The sequence below is a fragment of the Dromaius novaehollandiae genome, chromosome 1 (genome assembly GCF_036370855.1).
Source record: "Dromaius novaehollandiae isolate bDroNov1 chromosome 1, bDroNov1.hap1, whole genome shotgun sequence".
Lineage (NCBI taxonomy): Eukaryota > Metazoa > Chordata > Aves > Casuariiformes > Dromaiidae > Dromaius > Dromaius novaehollandiae.
In genome coordinates, this window is record NC_088098.1 from 161,034,454 (window position 1) to 161,058,925 (window position 24,472).

A 24,472-nucleotide genomic window follows, 5' to 3' on the forward strand; every position below is an offset into this window, starting at 1 on the left:
TCTTCCTATAATGCACCAAGGTTAAAGACAATAAAATCAATTTTAGACAAAAGTTTTATACTAGATTTATGAGCAGGATATCATGCCACATTTTTACTCAAAAAAAACCAAAATAAACTTAGAATGCTAGGGCACAAAACCATAGGCAAAGTTTTCACTATAAATATTTACTGACACTAAACATATTCAGTGTTGATTAGCCTTTTTACAGCATTAAGCTTCTGTCATCTTGACATTTGCAAACACAAATCTGCATTTATCCATGTAAACTTAATTGGAGTCATACACGCCTCTCTGTAGATAAACAATTCAAGATACTTAACTTGCTGAGAATTTTAAATTGTGCTAAGTGGCATACAAAGAACTTTATTTGCATACTTGCTGATTGCTACAACATAATGTGTAGAGTACAGTATTAGAGGTTTTTTTTTTTAAGAAATAGCAAAGCTAAGTTATCACCACTCAATTTAAATGCTGAATAAGAATAAATGCTACGAATTGTATAAGGCATTCTAATTAATTTCTCTGAATCAAAAAAAAAATAGATTCATCAAGCTTTACACTGAGCATTATCAAGAACTGATTATGTTATCCTCCACTTAAAACATGAACATTATCATAGCTTTGCATAGGTAATGAAAACACCACTTTCAGCTTACGAACTTTTCAAAGTTTGTGATTTCAACCCTGGTGTCCACTAAGTTTGCAATTCCAAAAGTTGCTGTCATACTATTCCTTAAAACCCTACACATTCAACTATTTAATTCCGTCATTCACTTCAGAGCAGACTATCTGCATAGAGAGGTAATGAAGATCCATTAAAAAAGTAAAAAAAGGCTTTTCTAGTTTTCTAATTTTAATACACAAGCATCCACATAATATTACCACAAAAGACCAGGTCCACTGACCCTCTGAGTTGAACATATTTCAATTAAAACATTAATTCTTCTAGGTATTAAAGTCTCATGCTCACAGAACTCACAAACCAGAAAAAAGGAGGAAAATGAAGAAAAAAAGGCAGGTAATATACGGTAATATCTTAATGTAAAAATCATTAGTTCAGTTTCAAACTAAATTTTGTACTGCATGCAGCTCTGAACCTCTTAATAAGATTAAGCAGCCCATTATTTGTGGTGTTAGCAAACACGTATAAATGTTTGAATCAGTAGGATAATTGCAAGCAGGAGTTAAGAAGGCTTTGTCAAGAACAAGAGAAAAGAAAGGAATAGAACTCCAGGACCCCGTTATATTTAAGGGCTATAACTCAAAACAACAGTACTTGTCTTTTCGTATCTCCTCGGTTTGGCACACTGCTTTTCTTACAGTTTTTTTCCTCTGCCGTAACTCTTTTTTTTCTTTATTTAAAAAAAATTCCTCTGACATGAAGCTGCACCTTATTTTGTTTCTCATCTCCTGCACCAACAACATTACCTTCCTCTTTTACCTGATTATTCTGTTCTTCAATTGTTCTTCCCTCTTTTTGTCCCGTACTGCAGTAGGCTATGACCCTTCCTGAACTACAGGCCATAGCGCTCTACTGGCATGCTGCAATTCCCAATCCCTCACCTGCAACTGGCTTAAAAAAGACAGAAGAAATAGGGGGAGAATCTCGATTCATGCCAGCGTCTGTATGCTAAGCTGATGCTACCAAGCACGCTGTAATGGTGATTTCCAGTGGTTTTGAATTGCTAATACTTCAGTTGCTTTTCCTCCTCCAGTTTCAGTTTCCCCACTGACACACTCTGGAACCCACTCATCTCTATTGCAAAGTGTCAGCAAACATAGTGAACCTTACTCAAGTCTCAAACCTTATTGCCTCTGCTGTAAGAATGGAAAAATCCACAGAAGAGTTGTAGAGTCTGTTGCAGCACTTTTTAAAAAGCACAAGCAGAAAAATGAGGACTGCTTCTTCTCTTTTTTAAAAAGAAAGAAGAAGAAACACTATATGTTCTTTGCAGGAAATCTGGTTTATACATAGAGGTTGTTGTGTTCACAATACCAATCAGTCCACTTAGCATACCTGCATGTGATTACAATACAGAATAGTATGAAATTTGAAGCATCACTAGCACTTAGAAGCATCTTTTTAATTAATGTATAATAGACACAGAATCATTCAGTAATCAATGATAAACAGTTCTTTGGATTTAATTAAAATTAATTGTGGAAGCCTTTGTACCTGAAAATTATATACAATATATACAATAAAAAACTAAAATTTCTTTTCTTTGGAAAGACAAGGCATTTTTCTCAACACTAAGCATAATATTCTTTTTTTCCTCCAAAATAATCAGTGTGTCTGAATTGATAGTTTGCATCCTCAATCATAAAAGGCTTCAGAAAAGGAACTAAACATTACCACCCCCTTTTTACAGCTGCAAATCCTCAGCTAACAGTGTCTGCTGCCATTGTTCTTTCCAGTCTCCATTCACACCAGAGTCCACTTCTACAGTCACGTTCCCTATAAACATTCACCACAGTTGTTTACCAGCTTTCTTTTATGTGCTTGCTCTTCTACCCCATGCTGGAAGACCCCCTTGGCCAGTGGCTCCCTTATTTCCCCTTCATACTCATTTCTACTCTATCTTGCTCTATCTGTGTCTTGCTCTTTTTCAGAGACCCTCCTTCCCTCTCTCTTCTTTCTCCCAAGTAGTCTACTACATTACTCTCCCCACAGCAAGCAAGATCTCAACAGAGAAAGGTTAATTTTTCAGAAAAGACCGTTAATTTTCATGTTGCTGCTTTATATTTGAATCAGCAGGGAAGAAAAAAGCAAGCAGAGGTCAAAGGAAAGATTATGCAAGCTTTTGCACACAACGATACAAGTTATCTGCCCAATCGGACCTCTAGTGAACTGATAATCAGTTCTACTTGCTGCATAAATATGTCCATTTAATGTATTTATATGCATAAAAACACTTTTCATATGTAAACTTCACAGACCATCATACTGGATTTTACACACTCCTTTAAAAGAACAGATTATTAAGTATCATAAAAAATTACAAGAAAAAACACCTGCTAAAGTCTCAGAAAAGCTGAGAAGAGGGAAATCACACATCATCTGTTTACCTACACAGTGAGTACATTACAAGGCATTATTCCAACACCCAATTTCTACTGCTCGAATTCAAAAATAACAAACCAAACCTTAAATTTCTAATGAAAGGTGACACAAAACAGGGCAAAGATGAACTACTAATAACATGACAAGCTCACGGGAAACATTCCTGCCTCACCCTGATAAACAACAGTGGCTCTACACCTGACCAATTTATACTTTATATTCAGAAATTCTGTTTCATTTCAGTAACCACAGAATAAAACTAAAATGTTACCACGTGAGAAAAATCTGTGTTAGACCTTGAACGCTATCATCCCTGAAGTACACTGGAAGACCCATGGATAAAAGCTTTACTTAACTAGACCTTTCCTCACTCAAATCTCAACTGAGATTTTGAATTCAGATCAGTTCTCAATGGAAGAACGGGTTCCTGGCAAAACAATTTAGGCCAGAGAGGACCTCAGGACATCATTCTATCTAAGCCACCCCTCAAAGATGGGCTATTTTTGGCTTTCATCCTCTGCCATAAACAACAATGAAGATATTGCACAGGAAATACAATGCAGATTATATTTCCATGACCACCTTGAGTGTATCTTGAGTGAATAGCATTTGTCAGCATCTACCCAATTAACAGGTTCTGGAATTTCTTACTTCAGTGTGTGCAAGTTGTTACCTGCCCAACCTGTAATAAAATGTTAAGGCAACAGACATTTTCAGAGATATAGCCTTGTTACAGTTTGATTTATTCATTATTTTTAATCAAGACACTGCTATTTCAGGTACTGTTTAATGCAACTCAGTTGTCTAAAACATTATTTACTCAAATTTTGTATAAATTTGCTTCTTTGCAAAGATTAAATTTAAAAATAAAAAGCAGAAGCCTGTGTTTTAGGCAAACAACACAGCTCATATCTAACATTCATGCACAGACTGTGAAAACAGTGCTCAAATTTTTTCATCCCTTTATTCCAAATGATGTTTTCCACAGCAGAAAGTTCATTATCTAAGGTTCCCCTATCGGCACCACTGTCAATAAAATTCCAAAAAACAAATCTTGTGCCAAATCATGAAGAATTAGACTCTTTAAAGTCAAATAATTAAAAATGGACACTTCAGCTTCAGTGCATAAATTGTGGTCTTATTTTCAATCCTAAGATTTCAATACCGAGAACCAAAAAGTACACTGCGAAATGGGGAACAGGAAGTTAGAGACTTGTTATGTTTGAAAATAAAATCCAATTTACTGCCTTACTTTAATTCTCTTCTCCTCCTTTTCAATCTTAGCACATTTCTGTACAAAATGTAACCCTTACAAGGGCATTGGGAGAAGAAACTGGAAGAACCACCATATTGCCATTATACTACCAAGGTGTCTGGCATGCCTTGATTTCCCTCATGATGAAACAGGCAGATTTACTGGGATGGAAACCATGGGTTCAAGGCCAGGTAGTACCTGGCCTTAGGAAACAAGTTAACAAAGACTGTGGTAGTCTGAGAATTTGTTCTCTGCATAGTGGAGTGGAACTAAAAAGGAACAGGGTAACTCTAGGATATCCAAAAGTCACCGCGCTAGAGAAATGAGTGTCTAATTCAGATAGCCAGTACACAAGGAGTAGTAGAGTAAGTCCTTGCACTTCACACTACCAGCATGCCCCAAGCCAGCTTGGATGAATCACCACCAGGAGGGTCACTGTGCTGCTTCAGTCCCTGGATTCTCTGCTGAGACTGCCAGGAATGTCATTATAGGGTGACATCTGTTCCATGAGGACGCTTGTCCACTAGGAACTGGATGAAGACTACTGACTTCACACAGGTCAGCAAGCAGCCATCAAAACGTGAGCAACTAAAAGTCCTTACCAACTTTTGCCTGCTTCGAACTGGTGACACAGAAGTGATGGAAAAGACTCCATCTTCCATTAGCAGTCCCTAAGCTATCCATTAGACAGTCCTTGACTGACCAGGTACCCAGTCATCCCAGCCCATCCCCACCATAGGTGAGTGAGTGAGCATTTTTGTTTAGAGAAATCATGCCATTCTTGGTCATTTAAATCTAAATTCTCAAAGTGGATCCTAACCAATGCAATTCACACTGACTTTAGCTGGTAATGCTTACCTAAAATGCTTTGTAACTCTGAAAAGCCTCACTACTTAGAAAAATACACTGTCTCTATAGACTCTGATTTACATAAGACTGACATGATTTAACAGTTTTTCACAACAACCAGTATTCCAAAGCATAAACATACACACGCGTCTTACAAAAAAATTCATGAAATTGCTTTTACCTTTCCAACATTTTTAATTATTTTGTCCATTTAAATACCAATATATTTCTTCTTCACCACCATTTAAGTTTGCTTGACCTTTTTAGAGACAACAACCCTGGAAACTGAAGTTCTACACGTGTCAGCGTAGTTCAGAACATCACACACAGAACAGTTTCTTCAAACAGTCCTACCAACCACCATCCACACTAGGAATGAGACGAGATACTTTAATATCCATGAATACTCCATTTTAAATAAATCCGGAGAAGAAAATACCTGCTGCCTAAAACTGCACAAAAATACTGTTGGTTTCCAAATGGAACTCACTGCCCAATCACAACTGAAAGTGTGTCCTGGAAATTCATCTATTTTTGAAATCGATAGTCAATTAAAAACTTTGCCCTCTGTGATACTTAAGAACTACAGTACTAGAAGAAAGTAATGAATCTAATACTTTCCCCCTTGTAGTTCGTTTATTATCTCTTTCAGTGTTTTTTAATAGATGAAGAGCTTTTTCACTGGTAGAAATATTACAGGCAGGGATATCAAGTTTAAACATTTAAATGCATATGTGTGTATTAATAAAAGGCAAGACTACGCCAAAAAAAATCAAGAAAACAAAGTAGACGTTTTCAGATGCAAGGTGTCATGTTTCCATTAGGTATTTAGAACTCTCTAGAACTCTTTTAGGTATATATACATCTATGTAACATACCTTAAGAACAAACAATTAACTTCCATTCCATATAATAGCATGCAATAAATAACCATGCTCCATATATAATTCCAGTTTTTCCTTAAATATAATCCTTCTGCATCATTATCTAGTAATACATCTGAGTTTGAATCCAGAGACTGACCCATTAAAAAAAAAATCAGCCTATGCATAATGTAAAAATTTCTCTCATGTAAATTTGCTCAGCTGATATGCAGCAATGGTTTACATCAGCACATTGTATTGCAACAGGCTAATGGCTCTAGTTGCACCAGTATAAGTCCAATTTACAGTTATGCTGTCCATCTACAACGGCTGTTCCTACCACCTCTCTAGCTATACTGTGGTAAAGGGGCACTCATTTTCCCCTAGCTAGATATATCTTTTTTGTCAGATGTGGAATCTGTAATATTCTTCAGACAGCGTTAAATCTAGACCAGGCTTAACAGAAACATTCATATCTGTGGCTCCTGTACAAGCTAGACTTTCCTGCACCTCCCAGCCATTGAGGGATGAAATTAGATGTGTTCCAGGTCTTTCTCCCCTCTCAAATCATTGAGCAACCTGACCAGCAATCAAAGGCATAAAAGCAATGAATCCTCCAACAGTTGCCCTCCTTCCTGTACCGATTCTTCAAGCAGACTAGAAATGAAAAAACAACTCCTCCGAACAAGGAGGAGCACGTCCTCCCTGAAACAGTCAGGAGTAAAACGAAGATCTCACCACATTGAAGTTCCCTTCTCTAATCACCCTCAGGACAGGAAAGAACAAGAAACCCAACTTCTCACTCTCCTGTCCTGAGATTTTCTTCTGTGTTTTCCATAAGACACAGAAGAAGCATCAAAGATTTTTCCCACACAAACCATGACTCCCATTTCCAGAACCTACAAGTAGCTAAAGAGCTCATGGCTGATTCAACCCTGCTGCTTGGGAGGGCTGAAAGAACACCTACTTCTCACAGGCAGACAGTCAGCAAGAGCACAAACATATTCCAGCTATCAGCCTGCATTTGTATACAGTGGTATTTGCCCAAACCTAAACAATTACCTTGAAAATACAAAAAAAAAATTGTATGATCAAACACTACATTGTGGTATTATCTGATCCCAGTCAAAACATTAAAGTGCTATAAAACAGCAACTAATTTAAGCTTCTTACAATGTAGTGGCCTTTCTTCCCACAACAGAATGAATGAATGATATACTACCAGTTTGTGAAAACTCTTATGAGTTTAAGGAAGTAATTTAAATACTTAACTCATAATATTCAAGCAAAAACACTGGAAAAAATGAAGTCTCTTCAGATTTGATGTATCTTTCTCAGCTTAATTAACACAAGCTTTTCCTGTTTTAATTTGCACTTAAGAAGCAGGAACTTTACTCAATTTGCTAATTACTGCATTTTCAAGCTGTTTTCTTGAAACAGATGCCAGCCTATCACACTAGGAACCCAAATTTCTATAGTTACCTCGAATTACGTAATTGTCCAAAGCCTCTTCCATTCTTTTCAGTGCTTCAGCTCTATTAGAGCCATAAGTAATCAGCTAAAAATCAAAAGGTATTTAAGTTAATTAGAAATGAGATAATGCTTGTCTCTAGAATCAGAAAAGCATTTAAAAAGAAAATGATTTATAGAACTTCTGCAGTCACAAAGACACTTCTTGCATATTACTGTATCTGTGCTTTAGAGACTCTCTAACACACCAGAGAAAACTAGGATCTGTTAACCATTCAATGAAAGATCAATTACTTTTCTTTTGTAAAAATTAAAGCATCTAGAGAAGCTCTCTCTTCTTTAGGCACACAGAAAATTAGAAGCTCAAATATCTAGTTGACTCCCCTGACTTTTAGATGACCAACTGACTTGTAAGCTAAGTGTGAATTAAAAAGCCTCCAACTATAATGTCATAGTTTAAGTGTATCAATATGTTACTGATAAATAAGAGCTAATACTGAGAAAAACATCCTTTTTTGTTACTTTTATTTGTAAGCTAGAACTATAACCTCACTAGACTAAATTAAAAAAAGATAGACTGGCAGCATCTAAGTCTGAAAGTAATGGCTTTTGCTTAAATTAGAACCCTTTTGCTGATCACATACTGGAAGCAGAACCTTTATCATGTCCTAAGATATACAAATTTTTGGTTACCGGTGACACTAAATTTCCCATATTCCGCATCTTTCTCCACTACTTTCTCATTCCCTTAAGACATGTTATATCTACTAGCTTCAAAATACAGGTTTAACAATACCTTGATAATGTCTCCTCCATTTAAAAGATCAGCATATAAAATTAGTGTTTCATACCTTTAGAATATTAAAAAAATAAATAAATCAACTCACTTTTGAGATCATAGGATCATAATAAATGCTAATATCACTTCCCTGTTGTATGCCACTGTCAACACGTACCTTTAAAAAAATAAGCAAAAATAATTTCACATTGAAAAATATGGTATTTTGACATGAGACCTAAATAAATCTGTTAGCTTTAAATACACCTCATGAAGCTTATGAAGTATATTTCCCCTCCAAAAGCATTAGGATAATTACTCATTTTTAGAGAAGCGGGGAGGGGGGGGAAGGGATCCCTCCACTAGGAAAAATACTTGTAGGTTATTCTCTGCTTTAAGAGAAACACGAATACAATTTTCAGTTGGCAGTCAAAACTCTCTTTTGCTCTCCTAGAATGAAGAGTAAACAGATAAAATTTGATCAAAAATTTAGATCGTGTTACATGTTCTAAACTTCAACTCCCAATGTATCCAATTCTGATTTAATCACTGTAATAAAATACAGTTGCAATTATTCTGACTGACACCTGGCATGAAGGATGCCCCTTATAATCACATCCCTTCTGCATATATACGTAATCACATCCCACATGTTCCACTATAGCCCTTCTGAGATCTCCAGTAGGGATACAACTAAGGAGCATTCAGCAGAAACTTTGGAGCTCTGCTTATCAGCTCTATAGGAATACTGATCCTGTGGTTTTCATGTCTGTAACACTTTCCTTCTCTGCCTCACCCTCTCAACTGTAAAACATTTTTTCTGTTGCTGCTATTCCCCTAAGGCTTTAATGTTTACACAGCTTTTTCCATGGCTTTGCTTTGTAAGGACACAGCCCCAATTAAAGCTCTGATTCTGCAACATTCACGGAAAAAAATAACACAAGTTCAAAAATTTCTTTTGAAGAGGCTGATTGCTGTTAACCAGCCAACAAGTTAGTGTATTGCTGATTCTTGTTTTCATCTCTCAGTTTGATTTCATCACTGTAGCAATGAGGTTAGCCATATAAAACTTTTAAAATGAGCAATTTCTTGAGAATAAATATTTTTTAAATTGTTGCTTTTGAGCTTTGGAATCTGAAATATTTTTAAAAATTATCAAAACAATTCAAGAGTGATAAATGCATTCTGGGGATCTTAAGGATGGAGGAATCTAATCAAAGCTGTTGAAACAGCAGGGCTCTGATATACTGCATTGTAAAGGGACAGGGAAAAAGGGTCCTGGAATCTCACTAAAATCTTCACCTGTGGGAAGGAACCTTTGCAATAAACAGCAGCTCAGCTGTCTGCAGCAAGGCAGAAAAAGGTCAACGCAACGGCTGTTAGGCCTTTAATTTTAATTTAGGCAATTATCAAGGGACCACATGTAGAACCTCTTGTCTACAGAATCCACATGAGGGCACGATGATGACTTTATTATCCAAATGACATAAAAAGATACCTTAGCAGGTGTACTCACTTTCTTCAGTGAAAACCACTGTGTGACCAGTTTTTATGATGTTTTATCTTTCTTTTAAATATGTGTACACATATACACACACACACACACACATATACATACATATATATACATACACACACACACATCCAACTTAAATGCAGCTGCATTTCTGTAATCTCTTTATTACCTCATAGCTGATGGTGCTTTATCAATGCTTAACTTGGCTCCCACTACCCATGTCAGGTAGGTACTATTATCTACTGATGAGGAAGAAATTCAGGCATATCATGATCACCTAAAAAATATGCCATATATTCCCCAATTCCCTTTCTTCTAACTGCTAAAACATCCTCTCTCCCAGGATGTGCACTTACATATACAAAGTCAATGCATATATTCTCACATTCAAACCAGAAATAATTATCTACTTGGTCCCAAATCTAGTATAAATCCATTGCCTATAATTTGGGCGGTTTTAGTACGCAAATAAAAGACATGAAACTATGACATACTTACTCCACTAATACTTGGATTACATTGCAATCTTTGTCTCTACAAGTAACGCCTTCAAAGTGATTACATACAGGTGGTTCACGTGTGCTTATTCATATGCATACACGAGTGCAGGTATCTATACGTGTATATATTATACTTTGACAAAGAAAAAAACACATACGAAAGGGGCATAATTCAGAAACAGAGTAAGCAGATTAGTCAGACCTTGAAGTTAATGGAAGTCTGCCAAGGCTGCCCACTACATGCTTCTCCTACTCTGTGTTTCTGTTCATACACGGTATACCTAGATACATACCACTATATAATTTACATTTTTTCTTCAGTGCAATATCCTGAAAAATGAAAAATTACAGTGAGAATTTAAAATTCTTCAAAAACTACTGCAGACTTCTCTAAAAAAAATCTGGAACCCTCTGTTTAAGAGGTTAAGTTTAATGTTCATGACAAAAAACACAAGATGACTAAAAAAATGACAGCAGAAAAGAAATACATTTACATCTTCAATTCTCTCTATGGTGTTTAGATTTTAGGGCCTAATAACAGTAGGTGATTTTATAAACTAAATGGTGTGACGTAACCTAGTGAATATTGGATGAAAAAGGAGACATAATTCAACTGATACTTGCTGAAATGCACTTAACTTGATAGATAATAGCGATACTTATCAGACCTCCAGCATTTACTTCTACACAATGTATTACTTTTCTTTTAGTCAGTAGTTAAAATACCAGAGAAAGTCTGTGGTTCAAGATCCTGTTGTAGCCTACTGCTCACTGGTATTAGAACCCGAATTCTTTTATTGCTGTTGCATTACACTACCATTATGCGGTATTATACTACGACAACAGGAAACTGAAAGATAAAAAAGCTCAAGAAAAAAAGCACAATCTATTTTCCAGTCCTGCAATGAACTATTACTGCATCAAATTCCACTCACCTACAGGTACAGGGTTCTGGTATTTCACAATTCTTTGCCATATCAGAGCCAAAGCACTTTTCTTTTTGTTAGTAGTAGTTAAAAGAACAGACTGTTGATCATACTGGCAAAGAATAGTGCTGGAGCTCTTCAGATACAGTGGCACATTTTCTACATTGTGTAAGAGCAGTAAATATGCATGCTTGCAATCATGATACAGGTTTTTGTGTTTACCTATCTTAAGCTTCATTATCAAAGATCAAAAAAATTGAAAATCACTACTTCCACGTTCTAAGAAAAATAAAGAATATATGAGACAAAAAAAGACAGTTTATTATTACATACAGTTTGCATACAAAAAAGCTCACATCCATACACACTAGTTCCACCAACTTGAGCAACTGACATATGCACACACAGACAATCTTGACTAACAAGACTGGAAAATAGAAGAAATGAATTTAAAATGCATTTTGAAATAGAATACTCGTAAGTTGTACTTATTGTAACACATTAGAAGTCTGAGCTAATTTTTTTTAAAGCCAACTTATTGGTCTGAAATCTGAAACATAGAAAAATGCTAAGGCGCAACAGGCCTGTGTTATTCAACTTTTTCAGTAATATTAATTTTGCTCTTAGTGCCACTATATTGTCAGAAATTAATTAACAGTATCAGAAACTATGTATTAAGATACAAAGCCATGAATGTCTAAACAAAAAAAGCTGTTCTATTTTTAATAAGACAATGGAAGTAAACAGGAAAAAAACAGCCTAGACACTCCATATGAGCTCCTCAAACCATCGCTCTGAAGCCTCCAGCGTAATTAAAATTTCTTTCTTCAGTACCACGATGGACCACGTGAAGCGATCAGGCATCTCCCACCCTTCATTTTCAATTCACCTCTCCCCCTAAGCACAACTCCCAGCCCACCCTGTCTACCTGACAAGCGACAGCCCAATCTGATTAAATGCTTGCAAGGGAGGGGACTCATGGGCCTCCATGACAGGCCAAAAGTGATCACCATGGAGATACATAATTACAGCTGTCAACGCGTCTACTGTCCTGCTGGCATCAATTTGATTGCTCCCAGCAATAATGATAGACAAAGCTTAGCGTGCACTCTCCTGCACCCAATCACTTTATCTATTCCGTGGTCCATTTAGCTGACATGCAACATTCACACAAGCAAATAACAGCAGTGAGCAGAACATTTAAGGCATTTTAATTGTTTTTTCTTTGTATGGATGGCTCACAAGCGCAAATGTTATTACATAAAACTCCTGCTGCAGCATTAATTGAAGAAAGATTTGGTGGGACAAAGACTGTAGGGGGTATAGTTTGTCCATTATCACTTATACTTTCAACAGGTCTCACGTTTGGAAAATTGCAAATTGCAAAAACTTGCAGGGGCAAAATGTTTGACATTCTGTTAGCTATTACAACATGGTGAAAGCTTCTAACAACCACTAGAGTATTCATTATAAATTCTTATTAAATACACTCTTTGTTTCATTAAAAAAAAAGTTTAGATACATCCAATGATACCTTTTCCCCTCATCTTCTCTTTAAGATCACATAATGCCTTTTAAATCTTTACAGTTTTTTTCCTGCTTTCATGCTTTGAACACAGCATGAAGTCTTAAAGACCAGAAAGGGTCAGGTCCCTTTAGAAAGCACATGGGCAAAAACAATTTAAGAAGTGAAATAAATCATATATCCAATAACATCTCCACATTCAAGATTCCTCCTGTAATCTTTCACTATTTTCCATGCAAGCAATCAGACTGAGTAATTGTATTCACAGATGGTACGAGCCTTGTCGTTCCACTAGCTGACACAGTGTCATATATATGTGCACTTAGACTACCTTGATTTTACAGAAAGGCAGTGTCCTTGTTCTTTTCATGCAGCAAAAGCTTTTGTTAAATACTCATTCTGTATAGCTAGACTGTATAGTGAAATGTGTAATAATCACTGCAGCAAATGGCATTTGCTCTTTAAAGGCTACAAAGCTAAACAGAAAGCAGTGGCAGTTTCTCAGTGGTGTCCCCAGTTCTCTCTAGTTAAAGAGCTGATTCAACATTTGACTGTCCTCTTTAATAGCCAAAGTATTTTTTACCTAAGCTATGTTTGAAAAAAATCAAGCTGCAAATTAGAGAAAGTAGTAAAATATTTCAACATATACTGACTGGTTTCTTGTTATACCCCATTTAAGTGCATTTTAAACACAGTTTGGAACTGCACATTTTTTAACATTTTTAAGATAGCACAAATAAATACTGCCAATGCCCTAAAAGAAAAGTTGGAAAAAAGGCCTGAACTACAAAGCTGCTGAGTACTTACAATCTCTGTCTATAAAAATGAGACTCAACACTCAGCACCTATGAAAACCAGAACCAAGTTACTTACACTTGGCAGATGCAATGGTTCCTGATACTGAGACAGTCTACCAATGGATGGCAGGCCAAAAGATTTGTAGGGGTCCTGAAATGAAATCCAACATGAGAAAGCATTAAGCTTTTACAGACATGGAGAAAATAATTTTAAGCAGCTTCAAATCTAACAGATATCACTGCTGGATTCACTTTTTTCTTCCCCAGTATCACTTGTTTTGAACTACATTTGTCCATCCACCTACCCCTGTGACTCCAAATAAAGAACTGAAAGCATACAACTTCTCTTGCATTGCAGTCATTAAAACGGGGGAAAAAAAGTGTTCAGCACATAGTTATAATACATCATCAAAATATACGAAGATCACATTGTCATTTGCCACACTGTGCCTTGGAGGGAGGACAGGAAAGTGTATTCAGAGAAAGGGGGGAGTTGAGAAGGGGGCATCAGGAAAAATTTTCGAAGATTAAAAGGATGGTTAGAAATTCAATTATCTTAAGAAATCAAAACTGAGATTTATGCCTTCGGAAATCTCCTAAATAACACAATACCAACATAAACTTAACAACAGCAGCAAATACACAGCCTACAGAACAACGAAACTCATGGCAAAGTAGTAGGATTCCATTATTTAGATTCCCTCACACTTATAAATAAGCTGAAGAAAAAAAGCCAAGTATGTGTTACTACAGCAAAGCCTATTCATACTCAAATAGTTTGCATGCCATTCAAGGGGCAAATATTTATTCTTTATCAAAACAGTTCATATATCAGGTAATCAGCAGAGCAAGTTGGAGATTATGCGCATGTCATGAAGAGCAACAGAAATAAAGATGCCCTGGGTCACAAAAGCAGCAATACTTAAGTGTGGAAAAAACATCAAGACACTGAATTTTTTTTTTAGAAGCACAGTCGCCTAAAGCATTAATGTTCTTAAAACAAAATGAAGGAAGCTGAGCATCGTTTTTTCAAAGAACAAAACTTGATTTTCATACATCAGAAATCACAGCAAAAAGATGTTACCTTGAAATACATGTCCTAAACATGCTTGAAAGGCTATGTTTTATACATTTTTGTAAGCTTTAAGTTGAGATGGAGAGTCATACTGTAATTACAAAATTATAGTCTTAGAATGCGCTTTGAAAATTTGTCCTATACACAGATGTAGTTACAGAAGACACAACTTGCTTCCTCAACCATCCATTAAAATATTTCAGTACAATAGAAAAAAATTGTAAGCCATTGAATTTTAACTATTTAGACCAAAAAGTTTCAAAGAAAGTATACAAGTGAAGAAACTTGGAAGCACTGGTTACCTGCAGCAAACAGATTACTATAACTCCACTACCATATGAAATGTGAATGGAACATACAGCAAATATGCTTAGAAATAACCCTTAGCCATCCTCTTTTACCAGTTTTAAATTTTATTTTTGAAGAAGGTACATCCAAATACATACTATATTTAAAATTAAGAAATAAAAATTCTATAAAAGCACTTTAACCATTTTTGCTACATACTCTCAATCGCGACTTTCATATGGTAATCCGTGACTTCACGTTGGCATCTAGCCACACGTGGGTACTATTACTCCACAACACAACCCCTCCTCTCCATTACCACTCATTTACCTCAGCATAAACTCGACATTCAACCGCCCAGCCGCTGATGGGAATATCAGCTTGTTTGTGCCTGAGAGGGTAACCCTTAGCAACACGGATCATTTCTTGGACTAGGTCCAGGCCGGTAATGCATTCTGTGACGGGATGCTCAACCTGCAAGGTCAAGAACCATCAGTCAGTAGGTAAGAAAAACAACCAAAAAATCTCTCCCCATAAACACACACAAATAAACAAGAAATGAAAGCAGCTAAAAATTAGACAAAGTACTTCCCTGTCTTGGTCTTTTTCCCAAAAAAATTTATACTTCACACACTCCAGCAACCACTTCCTTTGTAGGGAAAGCCCCCAAAATAAAATTAGCAGATTACAATAACTAAGTGCAGAACACAAAAGCAAAACTGTACATAACACCTGAGACACATGTTTGGGGTTTGTTTGGGGTTTTTTTTTTTCCATTTATTTTTTAATACTCTAAAGTGCTTGGTGAAGATGAGTTAATCTTTGCTTGTTCAGAAGCTTTTTTCTTTGATTTTGTTTTAAAAAGACTTGCAATTTAGCCATAAATACATCTGAACTGAAAATCACAAAGTAGCTGATAATGGACCCATTCTGCTACACTTAACCTGGCACGTACAGGAGCAGCTTACAATTTTCCATAGAATTCGTCTACCCTAAATCTCACCCATTTGCCTGCTTTCACTAACCTGTCCTGACAAGCAACCAGATTAGCGTAATCTTACATCAGCGCAGTGTAGCAGAAATGAGCAGATGGATCCTTCAGGTTTTTTTCCCCTCCAGACTTACCCGTGTAGTGCTTAGCATGCACAATAGCTGGGCTGGACCAGCAGAGTCACTCTGCTCTCTCAGCAAATTGCTGCTAACGGCTTTGGATGATGCTGTCATGGGATTACCCGTCGTTCACACTAAACCATGCATGCGCGTACAAGCACGCACATGTGTGTGCACATAAGCACATACATAGACGCTTTTTCTTTCTTTTAAATGTCGATATAAATGGAAAGCATTTGTTAAAGAAAACCGTTTAACCAGTTCATTGCATGGGAAAAAAAGCACCCCAAAACAGCATCAACCATATAGATGCAAAGACAGGCATGCTATTACCATGTTCTGCACACAAAGACAGCATTATGACTTTCCATGTAAAAATTACGACAGCACTGCCATTTTTATTATAAAATGTTTATGTTCCAAGGGTCAAATACCTTAAGAAAATACACTTAACTATGGTTTCTCTATCATGCGATGTCATATTACATACATTTTGTCACACAGAAAAGGTCAGTGAACAAACCAGTTGTCTTCCTTACTTCAAGTACACTACCGTAAGGAAAACATTTAGTCATTATAATAATCTTGTGGCTTATCAGAACAAGAAGATACTTTGGTATAAGAAAATAGCTTTGTAAAAATAAACAGATGGCACCCATAATTAGCCCTGTGTGTGCTGTGAGTTTGTTTATAGTTTCAACAACATTTTAAGACGTTTTGACATAATTTTAATGACAAATCATCACTGAAACAAGCACCTATTCTTTGAAGGATAAAAGTGACATTGAAATAGGGATCTGATTATGCAGTTTAAGGCTGTACCTTTGGGATTCAGTCTCGATTCTACCCTAACACATGATATTCTCCAGCACATCAAGCTTAATATCAGTATTCAGAGAATCTGTGAAACCACTCAGTATCTACTCTGCAGTGTTAAATTGAAGCAATTCAATTTCTATTAAAACTCTTAAGTTTTAATAGAAAGTTACTTAGCACACATCAATTACTTGGACAACAGAATTTATTCTCTTAGCTTGGATTTTAAGTCTTAAAAAGTTACCTTCAAGTTTAGAACGTCTGGAATTTCAACGTTAAGAAAAATAAATAAATATATACTTTTTTTTTTTACAAAGGCATTTGCATTATTTAGGCATAATGTCATTTTTCTTGGATTATAGTTGGCATTTCAGATTCAATAGCTTCATTGTTGTTTTCAGCTTTATTGTTGATGATCAAAATAGGATGGAATGTTTCTGGAAAGAAAAATATTTTTGTTGTTTGGTTCTTATGACTCACAAACATTTATTTAATCCATTCTTCAATACAGATCTTTGACTTGGTCAATATTTTCTTCTGCTTCTCCAAAATACTCCCCCTTTGTGTCTGCACACAAAACAGTATTCAGAAAATATGACAAGCAAAGTTTTTTGAGAGTTTTCTGGGGTGGGGAGAAGTTCTTTTGCTTTTTTGAGGACTGTGCTTCAACTATTGCTATTTAGACATAAGGTAGCTCTTACCAATCGTATCACTAATTTTTCATTACAAAATACATCTAACATGTATTTTAGAGTACATTAAGATCATCAGATTACTAAAATGGGGCAGGAAACAAACTTTCAACTTTCAAATGCTAATTGACTTGTTACTTTAATCTTTCAGTGGGGTCTACAGCTCATAAACTGCACTTGTTCTAGCATTTGTAGCTTTCTGTTGGCAAGGGGAAGGCAGGAGGGATTCAATAATTTTAGTATTGTACAAGATACACTTCAGCATATAGCACAGGATGTTAACAAAGCAGTAACACCATATCCTGATTCAAACTATGACAAGCACCCCACAATAAGGTTCTGGAGGTGCGAAAATCCACCCAGAGAGAGATGCATGCAGGATCTGAAATTAAAGCTCTAATTTTTGACAAAGGAAGGAAGGATGGGGACAGGAGAAAGAAATCAGACTCCTCTGCTCCCAAAAAAAGAAAACACAGGCATCATCATTCCCCGCTTGTGAAATCTCTAGTAGAACTGTGGCAGGTACTTAACTAAAGTAACTGTTGTATCTATTCTTAAAACACTTTTAGAAGTCAGGTTTTAAAATTTTTCTCCTTTTGCTTTTCAGCCTTCTACTTCAGCAGTCATTCTTGTTTTTTCTTCCTATTCTATTTTCTTCTGTTAATTTTGTTCTGTGCCTCCTCTCCACCAACAGCCTTTATTTTCCATTTAATGGCTACTAAATCAAGGATTAAATTTTTAAACAGATGAATGGAAGTACGCTCAAAAATGGAGTTGCATCACTCAGACAGAACCACTCTTTTAGCTTTGGGCCATACTCAGATTTCAAAGTCAGCTGATCCAAGATCTTGCCAGTGAGACCTCAGTCAATAAGGCAAGAGCCAAAGGTGGTACGTTTATATGACAGTGGATGAATTCACACGTTATCTCTCTCCTTAATACAAAGGCAAAACCAGACATGTTTGCAGCGAGCAATCTACAGATGTAAGTTATACAAAGGCAGCTGTCCCTATTATCAGCAGGAAAAGGAGAAAAATTGATCAGTGATAATTCTCAATATAGTTAGCTGCCCAAAGGATCACCTTTACAACCAGTTCTGTTACTTACAGCACATCTGGCCATAAGCAATTTATAATGGGAAGTTCTCGTTTTAATGCCTTTAAGTACGGTATAGATTTACTTAAATTCTTACTCCCCACTTCCCGTGATGCACACATACCTAGTTCTCTGAAGAACGACACTTAAATTGTTTCCACTTTTAAGTCCCCAAAGCCACAATTGTTGTGGCCACCGATATCAATAAAGGGTAAAGGGAAAGTGTTTCCTCTTCCTACTAGTGGCTGCTCTTCTTCAGACACCTCATCGCAATCAGCTTCCCTCTGAGCATTACAAGAGTCTTTGTTTCCCTAATCCCTTCCAGTTTCTATAGCAAAAGACATTGGCAGCAGTAATGGGAAAGTTTGTTAGAAAATAATATTAAGCCCCAGTTTATAGGTGGTGAAGCAGGTACAAACAGGCTATAGGAACCTGTCAACACCACAGTCCAATTGGCATCACTTCCCAGCAGAGTATGGAGAGGCTGCTAATTCTCAGTCCTATTCTGTGATTACCAACAGTCTTGGAGCCTTACCGTACTGGGGTTCATCCACAGCTACAAGTAGTCATGCAATTTCTATAAACAGTTAGAGCTAAGAGTTAAATCAGCAATGGATGCTTCCGTTATACAAAGGGGAATAATTTCAAGACATAATTTTTCTCGTGACTAATGAGGTGCTCAGATCTAACAGTAAACAATTCTAGATATTCTCATAGATTCTCTCTTGCCCGTGTTCATAAGGCATCAGGTTTCTCACACATCAGTTGGAGCATTCAAGTAGAGCACAGAGGCCAAGAAACTGGAAGACTGGAAGTCCCTGGCTGATATCATATACTCCTTTACATTCAAATAAATAACCTCAAAACTTTCAACATACACCATGGGATCCCAGGTGAATCATGTCTCCTGGAAACTATGTGCTCTTCCTCTACAACCAAACTAACATCACTTAACCCAAACCCACCAACTTACAGATGCTCCTCAGCCTCCGTTATTTCAGTAGACCTATTTTTTATTTTGGAGGACTGAACAGCAATGGAGGTCCCCACATGTTCTGCTATTCAAGCATGCCAGGTTTTTGATTACTACAGGTAGGGAGCACTCCAGGGTCACATTTTCTTTCTGCAATATAAGCCCTTTGCAGTATTTCACAACAGTCATTGGGACACTTGGTTTAAGAAAAAAAAGAAAAAAGCTTTTCAGAAAAAATGTTGGATTAATGCAAAGACTCAGTGGAAATCACACAGGAAGACATAACAGGAAGTTTACTTTCTATGTTGCCATTTTATATAGACGTTGTATATAACAACAATTGCTGTTTCTTTTCTGAATTGTTAGTATTTGAGAGAGAAACTGAGAAGGCAGCTAATGCAATGAGAACTACAAAAATTTCCACCAACTGAGATGCTCAGGTAGACGTCTTTAATTATTTCATAAGACACTTCAGAAATAAACACTAACGCATAGATATTTGATACCAACTAATTTAAGACAGTAGATACTAACTTGGAAATATTTAATCTGCTTCCTCACAGGATGTTATCTTCCAATACCCGTAGATTCAGTTTCATCAATTTTTCTTTGCAAGGATTTGTTTCTTTATTGTTTTGACATAGGTCAAAAACCACTTACATAGCTTATGAATAGTGAATCTGTCTTTTCTGTGATTTAAAAAAATTGCACACGTTTTACACCAACAGGTTATTTAGCTCACAATTTCAAGATATCTTCTGCAGTTAAGATCCCACAGTTCAAAAAGAAAACTTTTGACTCAGTAATTCTATACAATTTCCTTTCCACAACATGTGGCACATAAGAAAATAAAGAAATGTATACTCACCAAAATTGTCTTATGCCTTCTTTACTACAGATGCTATTTTTTTCTGCTTTCATTATATTTAGCAATAGTATTAATGGCTTCTCAGGGTCCTTCATTCAAGATGGCTTTTGTCACACTGCAGCTGTTCTTGTATGTTCTTTATATTAAATTTGCTAAAGCAAAGGAACTAATGCGCCACTTGAAGAAGGATCTTTTGTTTCTCTACTTTTTAAAAATGGAGAGGAACCTCCTTTTTTCCTACTTTTTAGCAGCCTTCTATGATACTTATGTGGTAATGTAGTCTCTAAGATATCATTCCATGCCCTGGCAGCACTGTTAACGGCATCTTTCAGATTCAATGACTTATACAAACAATGTCCTTCTCTTCTGTCAACAACAATTAGCAATGCTTTTCTGTAGCTCTTTTGGAAAGCCTGAAAAGCAGACAACCAGTAACTACATAATGGAAGTTGCATTAGGAGGCAAGAATGTGGCAAAAATCTGGTTAACTGTTGTCGGCTGACCCTCTTGTGTGAAGAAGTGTTGTTTGGCAGCAAAATCACCTTTTCTTTCGGTTCTAAAAATGGCCATGAACAGCTGGTATAAACTGTGTGCAGAATGGATTCTGGTGGACTTAGGGGATCGGTAATGGGATAAGAGACCTTTCACCTTTAGGTCAGGAGTTCAAATTCAGCCCAGGTTAGTAGCAATTGAAAGTCTTTACCGTCTGACACTGTTCGTTAGCCTATTTAAAATGACTAAAGGCAAGTGTCACAGCAAAACAAGATTCCAGTATTAAGAAATATGAAGAAGTGTCTCGGCAACCGGCAGACAAAGTCACTTGAGGCTTTCCTTTGAAACGCCTCCATTCAGACTTCGTAGAAATCTGCTCCTCTAATTACTGACAGCCCCTTTCATTGCTCCCACGCTCCTTCCCACCTAGCACAATTCGTCCTCCAGACAGTTACGCACATGTAGACAACAAAACCATCTCTTGCCATCCCATGGGTCTGCTACAGATATCAAAGTCAACACTTCGCTGTGGTTTTATCTGGCATTTCAGACTGAGCTCATCACTTTGCCATTTGTATTTTGCTGCTCCTGTTTACATAGTGCAGCTGCAATATTTTCCAACACCTCTCCTTTTCACTGAGCAAACACGTAGCAGGTGCTGCCTAATGGCGTGCAACGGAAGAGATACCATTAAGAAACTGCCAGAACCAAGAGTTTAAAAACAGTGGAGCGCCAAATAACAGCCAACAGGATTTGTCCATACTCCTAGACATTACCCAACCATGCTCTTTATTCTTCCGTGAATGGACACACAAAAAGAAAGGGAGGTATAAAGAGACAAAACTGTCGCACGTAAAAAATTCTTCCTCTGTATTTTACACCAGGCATTGCCCGTATTGCACAAAACCAAAGCTCTGGAGCATAACACTTTCCAGGAGCTGCTAAAGTTTGATAAAAACCCTAGAAAAGAGGAACAAAAGTCTTAACACTGGTAATATTTTATGTGTATGTAGAAGTTAATGTACAACCTCAGGACTTGGCATAAGTTTACTTTAAAAGAACTTGAAAAACACATTTACAGAAAATAGTTATATACTCCCACTGTAATTAACTGCAAAACAGAAACAAAGATACGCCATTTGCTTTCAATAAATAAACCTTCTACATGTCAACAGAATATTCCACAAAAATCAACTTTTATTCTCTAAAAACAGCGTTATGACCGAAAAATATTCAAACTGTTGCATGCGGAGAAAACACACTGCTTCTCATAAATTACTTTATTTCTCAACTCCACTGCACTGAATTTAGTCTATACAATTGATCAGACATAAATTATATTTAGGGTAGCTGCTCTCTTCATACCACTGAAACACCTTTCTTCTTCTGAAGCCAACCAGGGATGCTTCTGAATTCAAGGCACTACAAACAACGACTTCTGAAACATTTGATACTTTCTCTTTGCTATCACCAACTGATTCACGCTTAAGCCGCTTAGACACACCATACACCCTGTGCAAATAGATATTTTTTATTTACAGACTGTAGACTCTCTTAATATAAAGTCAAAAGGGAACATTTCTAGTCTTCCAATAAAAAGCAAAAGAAACTTTTCTCCTGAAAGCCAGCATTTCTGACACTAGCTTGAGATTTCAACACAATTTGCAAGTTAAAAAGGTTATCAGTCTAAGGGCTTGGTAACTTCTATTTATTTCAAAGCTCTTGTCTGGCTACTTTGGTTTATGACTGCCTTTTATTAAGCCAATGACAACCAGGTAACAAAGAAAATCACAGTGCGGGTAGCTATAAAACATCAGATATTCAACATCTGGTCAGCCTCAGCAGTTCTAACAGTGGTAACTGCCTCAAAACCATTCAAAATGGGCATTAAATGACAACACACAGGAAGTTCACTTGTAGCCCGTAGGGCAGACATTTCTACATTTTCTTGTGAAAAGCAAGAACAACTTATTTTGCCATGCAATTTTCCAGTCTCGCCTCACACTTACCAGTTAGCCTCTGAAAGACGGCAGAAAAGCAGATACAACAAAAGATACATTGCCAACAGCAAAAAATAACTCACTGTAGCTGAATCACTTGGAGGGAGTGAAACATCTGTAACAGAGTTGTGTCATATACAAGTGCCAATACAGCTGATTCACCAACTTTATTAAGTTTCTAATCTCACACATTGCAGCACTTATCACCAAAATAAAATAAAATATAAACTTCTTGTAAGGGGCTATTTATGCTTGCTTTCAGGACTATATGGCAAAAAAGGTATCTTCCCAAAGAGCCCATCAAAAAGATAACCAAGTAACAATACAACTCTCCATTACTACAAAATAGTCTACAAGAAATACTGGAAGAGATCTATGACAGATACACCTAAGGGAGGGGAGAAATCAGCAGATAGTGCAAAATGTTGGATATGATTCAGTTAGCTTTATACAAGTTTATTCTGAGGTCCATATCAGACTCTAAGGTAAAAAGGCTGCAATGATCTGATTAGCAATTTCACGAACATTAAAACAAAGATACAGAAAATTGTTTAATTTAGCAGACATGTTCTGATGATGCTGACAGATAGCTCCATCTGTAATACACACTGACAAAGACTTTAGGGGCATCATTTACGGACAAGATGTGTCTCAGGAAAGTTCTTCCAACTGTTGAGTGTTCTACAAAAATAGGGCAGGTGAGCCCATTAGCCATCATTCACAGCTAGGAGACGTGAGAGGAAAAGGCTGAAGCAATACAGGGACATCTGGAGACTCTCCTGGTTCTAAAGTTAAATCTGGACAAGCTTCATTAGAGTTTCTATGTTTGGCTCTTAATACAAGGGAGCAAGAACTAGATGTTAGTTGCATAACTGTTAACTGAACAGAAAGTAAAGCTTGAGACCTGGGAAAAGTGACAGATCAACTGAGTAACTCTAGCAAAGAATCAGAGAAAATTACTACTCTCCAGCCTCAAACTGAAATGCTAATTAGAGGCAATACATAGTCAAGATAGAGGAATTAGAAAATATCCACACAAGTACTGTAATTTGAGATTAGTACATTTCTTTAAGGGTTAGAAAGAATGAGTCTGCTATTAAAGGGGATTGTCAAGCTGCTTAGGCTATATTTCAAAAGGAGTCTTTAAAGTCCTTAAAGTTGGAATTGTGAAAGCTTTCTTGCTGCGTATGTGGAAACCTCCACAATTAAGTAAGTTTGAGGTTTCTGACTTTAATACAGAGTGGTAAGAGTGTCTGAAGGGGAGGAGGGGAAGACACACCACAACACAGGGAAGATAACATCTTAGAAAACAACTTGCAAAGAGAATCAACTCCAAAGATACCTGATTGCCAATTCCATTTGCAGGTCAGGCTAAGTAATACCTTGATAGCCAATGAAATATTGTAACAAGGAAATGGTTTGGAACTTCTGGTGGGTTACAAAGAAATCCATAAATGAATTTTCTTCTATGTAAATGAGAGTGTGGAGGGTCACTTGAAGTTATCGCAAAAACTACC

At 36.7% G+C, this 24,472-nt stretch overlaps 1 protein-coding gene across 5 annotated transcripts in view; it reads right to left on the minus strand.

Moving 5' to 3' along the window:
* Nucleotides 1-24,472, minus strand: part of PCCA (propionyl-CoA carboxylase subunit alpha) — a 313,606-nt gene that overhangs the window by 150,246 nt on the left and 138,888 nt on the right. For all 5 annotated transcript variants that reach the window (XM_026121612.2, XM_064504347.1, XM_064504364.1 and 2 more), the window contains 4 exons: nucleotides 15,240-15,383; nucleotides 13,623-13,697; nucleotides 8,392-8,460; nucleotides 7,517-7,592 (listed from right to left, as the gene is read on the minus strand). In XM_026121612.2, the coding sequence (XP_025977397.1) occupies nucleotides 7,517-7,592; nucleotides 8,392-8,460; nucleotides 13,623-13,697; nucleotides 15,240-15,383 (364 nt within the window). The remainder of the gene's footprint in view (nucleotides 1-7,516; nucleotides 7,593-8,391; nucleotides 8,461-13,622; nucleotides 13,698-15,239; nucleotides 15,384-24,472) is intronic.